The following is an 11720-nucleotide window of genomic DNA, read 5'->3' as shown; positions in this document are numbered from 1 at the left end:
TAGGGAATTTTCTCACCTCCAATTTTCCAAACTATCACCATTGTTAAAATGAACAACCCTAAAAGTTGATTCCACTAATATTTTCCACTCTAAAAGCATCATGATAGGTGAAAAATAATATAATGGTCCAATATATATCATATTTCCCCATTTTTGGAGGATTATGTTCCCCAAAAGCTTTAATGAATGCTCAGTGAGAAAATGATTTCTCTATTTTCTCCTTGGAGTGACATTTAGCTTTTCCTGGATGTTTTCCTTTTATTCCAATTAGCCAAATATCATGCTAACCCATGTCTCATAGTGACCTCTTTTTTAAACTGTATCTTTTGTCTACTCTACCTAAGCATGTTGAGCTAAGTCCTTTATGGAAGGTACTAACATGCTCCTCTTCACGATCCAAAAAACAAGGATCTCAGAGATTGAGATTTTTTCCTACTCACTACGGAGTAAATGTGCATGTATAGGGTAGATTTAGTCTATAAGCATTACCTCCCACCTTTTCCATTATCTCAAAGGGACCATAATACAAATCCTTGATATTCTTATGAATACCTTGTATATTTCCTTGTTCAACAATAACCATATATTGTCTCCTATTCTAAATGGCTTCTCAGTTCTGTGTTGATCATGACCAAACTTATATTCTTCTTGTGACTTCTTCAATTCCTCTTGTACTTGCAAATGGATATGTCTAATCTTTTAAAAGATTTTTTTTTCTCTTAATGCATCTCCTATGAGATCCTCACTCATTCCTCCTTTTTCCCCATATATAAATCCAAGGGTGATGGAAATAATATCCAAAACAAGTTTCAAATGGAGAATTACTAGAATTGTGGCTAGCTCCATATGTATGATTAATGGGGGGTGACATTGGCATCCACTCATACCACAGTGGTAAAGATGGTAGTAAAACTTGTAGGAGGCATAACTTTCTCATACAGGCTCTGATTGAGGTGATTCATGTGCCACCAGAAAGAAAATGATGTCTGGAATATGGAATCTTGGTTCATTGTATGTTTGAGATCACAAAAAAAAAAAATCATATAAGACCTCAAAATGATTATGAAAGTTTTTTTTCCCTCAATTTTCCAAATTCGAACAATAGTTAAATTGATTACTCTTAAGGTTGATTCATCTATTTTTTTCCACTCTAAAAGTATCGAAATAGATTATAAATAATAAATAATCCATTAAATATATATATATAAATTTATAAAATATACTTAACTTTAAAAATATATATATATCATTTATATTTTAGTTTAAATTTAAGTATTTTTTTTTGTTTAAAGTTCAGCTTCTCATTACTTAAATAAGGCATTACATAATAGATTTCCTTTTGCTATGGATCTGCCCAATGGGAAACCAACCCAGTAGCACAAGTTTAAAGTTTTGAGGTTACATTGACCCCGTTTGACCATGTCATGAGATAAAGTGAAAACATTACATAAGTTTACAAAGAATGTCGAGAGGAAGCAGTCATGCAACCCCTACTTTTCAAAAAAACACCACACAAGCCAAGAGTATTCATAGTATGAAAATGAGACATTCCAAGAGAATTGGTGGATTAAGAGGATCGTCATTGTGAGACTTTAATAGGTGAATCCAAGCATAATGAGAATAGAGCTAGGCTTGGGGGCCACGGGTTACCTGGAGCCGTGTAATCCGAGCGACCTGCCAGTCAAGCCATGAACACTTGAGTTGTGAGCTGCAATCACTTGAACCATATATGCTTGGAGCAAAACACTAGAACCATGAGCTACAATAAGTCGCTTGCATGAGTCATTGAACCACCACCCTGCTAAGTGAACCTCTGAGTGCTCACCATGACATGGTGTAGACTAAACCATTGTTTGGCTACCAGAGCCTACTATGCACCGATGTATCTGAGACTCAAGAAAAACAACTGACTGACTTCCCATGAACCAAACTTTGAAGACTGCCACCCCATGGTTTATGAACACCACATAGTTTTTTACAATCACGCTTAGGCCAAAGACAAAATTGGAGGAAAAATTAGTGGAAGTCCCATTAAAGCAGTCTATGGATTGAGGTCAGGTAGGAGATTCAATTTGAGAGATGGAATATTAACATAAATTGGGCAAACCAACTTGAACCCCAGAGAATCCATGTAAACCCTGGCGGAGGAAGACAACCCAACCACAAGTGCATAGCAACACAAATTCTCCAAGCACGGGAGAACTAATAATTCCCATAGCCGAGCCAACCAAGGAGTGCATAGAAGTGATGAGAATGACCATCATGGCTAACTAATGCCAACATATCTAGATGCTTAGAAAGATTAATAGTATTGTTTACTACAAACAGAGGCATATCTAAGGAAAGGCACCACTGTTGTGAGATGTTGTGCTCTGCCATCCTTACGAGGAGACCCTCCAAATAATAATTAACAACCATCATGAACCTGCAAGTCGAATGGTACAACCACCAAAAACCTGTCTATACCCACCTCACATAAGGATTTAATGAATAATGTGTATCTGTGCACACTAGCCATTGATTCCAAGTATTACCATCATAATAGTTACATATAGATAAATTCATCATCCCCTCTGAGAGAGTTTAAAGTTAAGTGTTATTTTCCAAACAACTTTTTAATTTGCTTATTAGTAATATCGCTTTAAGTGTTTTGGAACTTTCCAAGTCTCCTCTTAATTTATAATTTACTTTTAAATAATTTATTTTCAAATATTTATACGAACATCTGTAAAACACATATCTCTTTTAATATACCTTGAAAAGGATAACTTCAATATTTCAGAATTCTTTATAATTTAATAAAATATAAAGCAATATTTTCAAACTTAATGTTGTCAAATTTGATGAGATATCTCAAAAGTCTTATACCAAATTTACTGGTGTAGTCCAACAAGTAGAAATTTCTATACGGTGTTTAGATATATTTTGCATATTAAGAGATTTCCTTAAAAAAATTTAGCCAGTTGTTATCGATCGTGAGGTTGGAAGTGCGATATACGAGGCTGATATGAAAATTTGAACCCATCCTTAATGTGTGGTATATAAAAACACACAAAGACTTCAATTTAATTGGTCAGCCTGTCCCAAACCACTTACTAAGGAAGATCTGGCATCCACCTTCTGTCCGCGCAGTGAAATCTATTTAATGAAGCATCGAGATTTTTCTAGGTTGTATCGATCTTATTTCCTATGCTTTACTGTCTGACACAGACAGGTTCATACACGGAATGATATAAGGTCAATAAGAGATCATTATTTTACGACTTTGTAGTACAGACATAAAACAACGTGGGTCACAAATTCATCCAATTGGGTTACGTTGGGTTACGTAAAGGATGGAGGGTTAGAAGTTTTGGAGTTTTTCCGGTTTTATTTTTTGGTTTAATTTGTTTAGAATTTATCAGATATTTGTTTGAATCTGTTAGGGAGTTTGATTTATGTTCCCAATCTTTTGAGTTTTTTAAAGCGTGGAATTGAATGTATCTATACAGTTGAAAAACCATTTGACTAAAAAAATTACCGCATTCTAATAAAACCCAGAAAACATCTCATATTTACACTACTCATACTTAAGATCTCAACGCTCGTTATTTTAATCTCCAATAATAAGATGAGTGCTACATCCACTTCTAAGGGAGAGCTTCCTGAGATGCCCATAACATTTTGGTGTGAGTTTAAGTTTATGGAGTTGTTTATAATGCGATTTTTTGGAGATTCCATTGACGGAATCCAGCGGAAGAAATTGAGATTAAATCATGATTTGTTGCAGTTTTTAACTGCATATTTGGATTCAGCACCCTGAAAAACCCCTGGACGCTTTGATTGTGCAGAAACTAGCAATTAAACTTGCGATTCCTATAAATTGCTGCCAAATTTTCACCGGAAAAACCCGCCGGAAAGACTTTCAAAAAGCCGGGTTATAGACCACTGCTAAGTTTATTGTGAATTTCTAGAAAGCTACGTGAAATAATTGAGTCGACCGTATCCACAGCATCCAAAAATATTCCGACCATATCCATATATAGCATCAAAATATTCCGAAAATGCCCAACATTTTGCGACTCTGCGGCCACTCTAATTCTCTCAGCACTGCTGGATCGCGCCGACGCACATGACATTGTGAGACTTTGAGGCAGTCTAATTGTCTTAGCACCGCTGGGCTGTACAAGTTTCTCCAGACTGGCACTGCTATTTGCGACTCTGCCACCTATAAATGCCATTTGGAATTTGAATCCCTTCAATGTCTAACGCCGTTGCTACTCTATAACTGTATAATGGCGTTGGTGTTGCTTGCTAAATCCTTCAACCTGTTCATCCCCTGCTCAATACTTCTCGTATTCTTCATTTTCTATGGCGAAGCGTCCGAAATAGCAAGCCGGCCAAAGGTGTCCGCTCTGTTTGTATTTGGGGACTCGACCGTGGATGCAGGCAACAACGACTATATTGTAACCCCAACAAAGGGCAACCATGTTCCTTACGGGCGGGATTTTACCGACCATAAACCCACCGGAAGGTTTTCTAATGGCAAATTGGCAACGGATTTTCTCTGTAAGTCTGTCCATAGAATTCTCAAAACAGAAAACCCTACTGTAAAGTTCTATGAATAGCCATTAAATTTATGTTGCTAGTACTTGTACAGCTGCAGCATTGGGACTGAAGGAGACATTACCAGCATATTTAGACCCTGCGCTGACTTCCCAAGACCTAATCACGGGTGTATGCTTTGCTTCAGCGGGATCTGGGTTTGATAATGCCACCGCCGAGGGATCTGTATGTGCTAATTAGTTTTTTTTTTTTTTTTTCATAAGAAAAATAGGCTGTCTTTTATATATTAAAAATAGGCTGTCTTTTCTGCTCATCCTGAGTCTTACCAAAAAAATAGATATTTCAACCTATCTCTTACATTAGAATAGGTTCCAGAATCAAAAGAAACTACAGCTCTACCTGATTCTTACATTAACATGTGATTCGACTTCCAAAAAACAGATTGCAATAATTACCAAACCTTCATCTAATTCCAAAAAACAAAAACAGATTGCAATCATTATTACTCCTTAATTAAAACATATTGCCAAAGCTGAAAATAAGTAAAAAGTAGAAATTAAGAAGTATTTATTAGGAAATATGAATACTGCCGGTATCAATCTTCTTGTCTTGCTAGTATGTCGCATAGTGAATGACCCCAAATGTTCCTATTACTCCTCTTTTGGAGAGCATGTCAGCAATATTGTTCAGTTCTTTGTATATGTGCTCATAGGAGAGGTGTTGGAAAGAATGCTTTTTATTAGTTATTATCCTGACTATGATTAGCCATTATTTTTTTGGGCTTCATTTTCTTGATTAATATTGAATTTTTTTAAGTGATTATGTTTAGAACTAATCAGGATCGCTTATTATCTTGATTCATAATATTGAGACTTTTAATTTTATGCTTCAAACCAATCAATACAGTTCATTATCATAACAAAATAATGATAAATTACCGCAAAAATTTCATTATGATAATAATAAACAACATTATTAATTCTAATACTAAAAATTTCAAAGTGATAAACCTGCACAATAAAGTTGTAAATAATTCTAATCACAAAAACCTCGATTCCAAATTAATTTCTGCCTTCTTAAACTTCTCTATGTTTTCATTAAAAGGTTAATCACTTCTTTATTCGGGGAGTGTATTCTGGATCCTAATGTTTTTATTATCGAACAATGTTATTTTGCAGGCTGCGTTGACTTTATGGAAGCAGGTGCAGTACTTCAAGAGTTACAAAACGGCATTGGGAAAAGTCGTTGGACATGAAAACGCGTCAGCCATCCTAACCAACGCGTTGTTTGTGTGTGGCACAGGCGTTAACGACTTTCTGCCAAATCGAAGGCCACTTATGAGGTTGGACAGTTACCAGGATTTTCTGCTGCAAGTAGTCGACAATTTCATTCAGGTAGGTACATGGATGGGGTCTACCTTTTCTGTTCTTCAATCTTTTTTGGTTCAGATTGTTTTTAGAATTTTATAAGAAGTGAAGTTTTGATTTTGAAATTTTGTCACACAAGATTAATATTAGTTTAATTTGTACCGTTTATATATATTTTTAACTGGTTTAATAATATAAGAAGTGAAGTTTTGATTTTGAAATTTTGTCACAGAAGATTAATATTAGTTTAATTTGTACCGTTTATATATATTTTTAACTGGTTTAATAATAAAAAATAAAAAATTAAAATTTATTTATTTATTTTAATAACACAAGATTTAGTTTAAATTGTATTGTTTATAATTTTTTTAAATGATTTAATAATAAAAAATTAATTAAAAATTTTAATTAATTAATTTATTTTAATAATAAATTAAAATTCAATCTTAAAATATACGTTATAATATTAAGGACTATATTATTGAGTTTTTTTTCTTTGATGTTTTTTAAATATAAAAATAAAATTTTAAAATTTCTTATTTTTACTTTTCTAAAGTCCAATAATTTTTAAATCATTAAAATTATGCTAATCACTAAACCATTAATATTTTTTCCACATTAAAAATAAAATTTCAATAGATTCTAAATGATTTTTAGTTCTTAAAATTTAATAAATAAATTATAATCTCAATAAATATTATTAACCTTATTAATAATAAATTTATTTTAATATTCTTTTTATTATTTATTAATATTAATTTAAATTAGTTATATAAAATATTTTAAAATTCTCAATTTAACTTTCCAATTAACTTATATCCATTTGAAAACAAAATTAGTGCAAATTATTAGTACATGTAACACTACCCATAACATATGAACCAATTACTAATTTACTAATGTGTATTTAATATTTAAAATATTATTTTCAAAAATTTTATAATAATAACATCTATATTTAAGGTCAGAGCCAAGCAAGACACCAAATTGGTGATGAGACCCCCTTGTTTGTGGGACAAGGGACCCTTCCCACCTTTGCACAGGGATTTGACTGCTAAGTCTACAAAAGCATACGTACTCTACCCCCTCTCGTTTTGAACCTTTGACCTCTTAGAAAGAAACACATGCTCTTAACGATTAGACCCACTCAAGCTGTATAGTATATCAATCTGAAACTGTATAGTATAATAATACTATATAAAATTTTTAAATCATATTTTATTTATTTATTTTAATTATATTATTAACTTAAAATATCATTTATTTTTATCTAACTATTATTTATTTTAATTATATTATTAGCCTAAAATATCATTTATTTTATCTAACTATTATTATCTTAAAGAAATGTTTTTCACATTTACTTTTAAGATTTTTATATTCATTGGACTGCACACCATATTTAAATAAAATTGAGATATTGGGTCTGAAACTCTTATATCTCTGATTAAATTAAAATACATTTTACAAACTTTCTCCCTATAAATATATTAAAAAACTTTTTTTCATATTATCATTTCACTGTCTCATTGGATTTTAAAACTTCCCAATCATTGAATATACTGTGGTATTGGCTAACTAATGAACCAAGTAAACCTGATAAACCAAATTTAATACTATCTATGGACAAAACAGGAGCTATACAGCGAGGGTGCACGCAGGATTGCGTTCATGGCACTCCCTCCAATGGGTTGCGCGCCATTAGTGAGAACTTTAGCTTTGATGCAATCCCCAGGCAAAACGGTGGATGAACATGGATGCTTAGAAGATGAGAACCAGGTGGCGATTGACTTCAACGCAAAATTAAAATCAAAGTTGGCAGCCTTGGAAAGTCTTCGTTCAGACCTCAAACTCATTTATCTGGATATGTACAGCGTGTCTTTAGATATGATACACAACCCTAAAAATTACGGTATACTTTCTTTTGCCACATGCCTTTCCCTATTGCCATGAGAAACAAATCTGCAATAATTTTTTATACGCCTGCTGTTTAGACTGTGTAGTCTTAATATATGTAGTGCTGGTTCTGTGACAGGACTTGACATAACCGCAAGAGGATGCTGTGGGACGGGATTGACGGAGCTCGGTCCTCTCTGTAACCAGGGGAGTTTGACATGTCCTGACGCGTCCAAATATGTATTCTGGGATGCTAGTCATCCAACACAAAAAGGTTATGAGATCCTTACTCAACTTGTACTCATCCCAGGCCTGGCTTAATTGCCATGAAACTGAGAAATTGATATGGATCTGAATTGCTTTACAATGTCGTCCATCATTGTATTTAATTAACCACGCATCTCTACGTGCTGTTCTTTATTTTTCGATCATATTCCTGAACGCTGTTTTATGTCTGCCTGACGCTGTTTGGTGCATCTCCGAATGATGTTTATATGCTGTACATTTTGATTGTTGCTGACACATGTCTCAGATACTGCTGTTTTTTCCATATAATCTTTCGAACATTTCCCTGATGCTGTTATTGTATGACTGATGCTGTTTGATGCATCTCCGAATGCGTCCTTCCGGCGCCTTATATCCTCATTCTCCGAGATATTTCGATCTCAATGTATCTCAATGTAACATGATTCATATATTCCACAATATATTAATATGATGATTTTTTCCTACTGAAAAAAAATCTCTACGTGCAACCAAGGCAACCAACAGACTGGGTTTAGGGTTTAGCTTAAGTTGCGTGCGGTAAATAAATCGCAATTATGTTGATTCCGGTGTGAATTGAGCTGTATTGAGCGTGAGAATAATTCTTGCAGATGGAATAGGCTAATATTATAACAAACAGATTCTCCTTATAGATAAAAAAATGAATGACATTGAATTTGATCCAAAGTTCAAAAGTAATTTGAATTTTGATGTGTTTGTGCATTTTGAACCAATCCAAATTCTCAAAAGGGATTATTTATATTTAGTAATTGCGTCAAAGTTTTTCTTTATCTTTATTTTACTTTCTAGGTAAACATTTTGAATCGTTCAAATTATATATATATATATATAAAATTGAAATAAAACAATAAAATTATTAATTAAAATAACAGTTTATACATATATTTATATATGCGCGGTGGATTTTGTTATTTATTTCACTGCGTTTAAGCATCACCACCGCAGTAGGCACCGCCTTAGCTTGCTCAGATTCGAACAGTCAACATCGCCTCCTTAGCTTATTCAGAAATGAAGGGGCAGCGCCGCCTGGAAAATTCAATATTTTAATGAATGTACCCGACTCAAATTCTAATATAAATATACATGCTCAACCAGAGTTCAAAGATCCCACTATCGTTTTTTGATAGGTTAATTTTGCAGGTGTAGCTCCAGTATATTGTATTGGCTTCTTCTTGTAATATGTTTTTTGTTGGAATTTAATTCCAACTGCAACAATGAACAGCTGTACATGAATCTGATTTGCAGTAAATGTTAAAGGGTGTTCGGTGCAGCAAAGTCGCCTTTGATATTTCTGGACATTAATATGCATTAAAGTTTGAGTTGATTTCCCCTGCAGACAACCGACTTGTTTTTGATAAAGGCATCACCGCCTTGCTGCAATAAATTCTGAGATAAACATTAGAAGATATTTTGTAATATTTTATTGTTTTAATCAGATATCTTTCAGCATATAAATACCGCACAGCAGTTCTGTTTTAAAGTTAGCGTTAGAAGCAGCAGCAGCAGCTGAAGAATCACACAGAGCAGAAGAAAGCACGCAGCAGCGTGAAGAGGAAGAAGAATAATTTCAGAACAGTGAAATGCACAGCAGTGCAGAAATTTGAATGTAATTTGTTTTTATGTTCATCTGTGTGGAACAGAATCGTTCCTTAGTGAATTTCTGAAGTAGATGTTCAGCAATAAAAGTTTTGAAATTCCCTCTGTATGAGGAAGACAAATTTGTAACAGTTAGTTTATTTTGATAAATACAAGTTAAATTTTTCCTGTTGCTGTTACACCGTCACCGTTGCTGAAACACCTCGTAACTCAAAAATTACTTGACGTCAAAAGTTTACGTTGCTGAAACACGACGATCAGCGTTGCTGAAACACCTGTTTCAGCAACTGAAAAAAAACTGTGTTGCTGAAACACCGTTTCCAGCAAGCGAATTTTTCTGTTTTTCTGTGTAAAAACAGAGTGCGATTTTTGTCTGTCTGTTATGGGATTTATCAGAAAATTCCAACATGGTATCAGAGCTAGTCTAGGCACTCAGTGAGTCAAAAACAGAAATTGTTTTTCACTGTAGGAGCTGTAAGAAGTTTGTTAAGCAGATTTTTCTAGCAGAGAAAGTTTTTGCTTGTTTTTCAAAACACAGTCAGTACATTTTCTTTACCAGTACAGGTTAAGATGGCAGATGCTGGAACAGGTTTGACAAATCCCCAACTGCCTCAGTTTAATGGGAAAAATCATAGTTATTGGTCCATAACAATGAAAGCATTGTTTGCTTCTCAAGGACTATGGGAGCTGGTTGAAACAGGGTATGTTGAACCTGCAGATGCAACAGTGTTGGCTGCTTTGACAGCAGCAGAAAGAGACCAATTGAAGAGTGACAGAAAGAAGGATGCCAAAGCCCTCTTTTTCCTCTTCCAATCAGTACATGAAAGTGTTTTTCCGCGGATTGCAGCAGCAACAAAATCTAAGGAGGCATGGGATATTCTCCAAACTGCCTACCAAGGCATGGAGAAGGTGAAGACTGCAAAGTTGCAGATGTTGAGGAGAGACTTTGAAAATCTCAGCATGAAGGAATCTGATACAATAGATTCATTCTTCACCCAGGTTATTGGCTTGATAACCCAGATAAGATCTCATGGTGAGATTCTTGAAGATAGAAGGGTTGTAGAGAAAATCTTGAGATGTTTACCCTCAAGGTTTGAATCTATTGTGGTGGCAATAGAAGAAACAAAAGATCTCTCACAGTTCACGGTAGATGAGCTGAGTGCTTCTCTGTTGTCTCATGAACACAGACTGAGTAGAGGAACAGATTTCTCTTTTGAGCAAGCATTCAAGACTCAGATGTCTTTTGGCCAAAGAAGAGGTGGAAGCAGAGCAAATTACAGAGGTCGTGGAAGAAGCCAAAACAAAGGCAGAAATTATCCAGCTAGCACAAGAGGAAGGAGCTGCAATCAGAACCAAGCTGAAGGTTCAAGCAAACAGCAAGCTCATGGACAAAGGTATGACAAATCCCAAGTCCAATGTCATTATTGTAAAAAATTTGGGCACTATGCCAATGAATGCAAGAAAAAACAAAATGACATGAACAATAGGCAAAATGTTAATTTTGCAAATGAAGAAGATAAGAACCCAAAGAATGTGCTGTTAACATGTAACATAGCACAAGACAAACAAGATGATTTTTGGTTCTTAGACTCAGGTTGTAGTAATCACATGACTGGAAATATTGCAATGTTTGCCAATCTGGATGAAAATGTGAAATCTGAGGTAACAACAGGGACTGATGATAAGATAACTATCAAGGGTAAGGGCAGTGTCAATATCCGAGCAAAAAATGGAGAACAGATGACTGTGCAAGCTGTATACTATGTACCTGGTCTGAAATGTAATCTTTTGAGCATTGGACAGCTCATGAACAAAGGTTACAACGTGTTCTTCAAAGATGATTTGTGTACTATCAGAGACATACCTCCAAGTAAGAAGATCATTGCACAGGTGCAGATGACCAGCAATAGAATGTTTCCTCTCAAACTCAGGGCAGATTTGAAGGAAGGCAGAACTATTGCGGCTGTAACACAAGAAGTCTTTCAAAAACAGGTGAAAGATGTGAATTGGTTGTGGCATTTGAGATTTGGA

The 11720-nt window shown here is 34.5% G+C and overlaps 1 protein-coding gene across 1 annotated transcript; it reads left to right on the top strand.

Annotated features, from left to right (window-relative positions):
• Positions 1-4078: 4078 nt before the first annotated feature.
• LOC149203894 (GDSL esterase/lipase At2g42990-like) lies at positions 4079-8200 on the top strand. The gene is made up of 5 exons (XM_089400268.1): positions 4079-4548; positions 4640-4770; positions 5724-5939; positions 7548-7824; positions 7948-8200. The coding sequence occupies exons 1-5, from the start codon at positions 4275-4277 to the stop codon at positions 8127-8129; spliced, it is 1080 nt and encodes a 359-aa protein (XP_089256394.1). The 5' UTR covers positions 4079-4274; the 3' UTR covers positions 8130-8200.
• The last annotated feature ends 3520 nt before the right edge of the window (positions 8201-11720 follow it).

Source organism: Pinus tabuliformis, chromosome 2_1 (genome assembly GCF_031772625.1).
Source record: "Pinus tabuliformis cultivar Carrire ecotype Pingquan chromosome 2_1, CPIR1, whole genome shotgun sequence".
In the NCBI taxonomy this organism is placed as follows: Eukaryota; Viridiplantae; Streptophyta; class Pinopsida; order Pinales; family Pinaceae; genus Pinus; species Pinus tabuliformis.
This window is presented reverse-complemented; position numbering and strand designations above follow the sequence as displayed.

Excerpts from the sequence above, each read along its gene's own strand:
- LOC149203894 (XM_089400268.1), top strand. The coding sequence starts at position 4,275 with ATGGCGTTGGTGTTGCTTGCTAAATCCTTCAACCTGTTCATCCCCTGC. Across the intron at positions 4,771-5,723 it reads ATGCCACCGCCGAGGGATCT|GCTGCGTTGACTTTATGGAA; the intron begins GTATGTGCTAAT and ends GTTATTTTGCAG. Across the intron at positions 5,940-7,547 it reads TAGTCGACAATTTCATTCAG|GAGCTATACAGCGAGGGTGC; the intron begins GTAGGTACATGG and ends TGGACAAAACAG.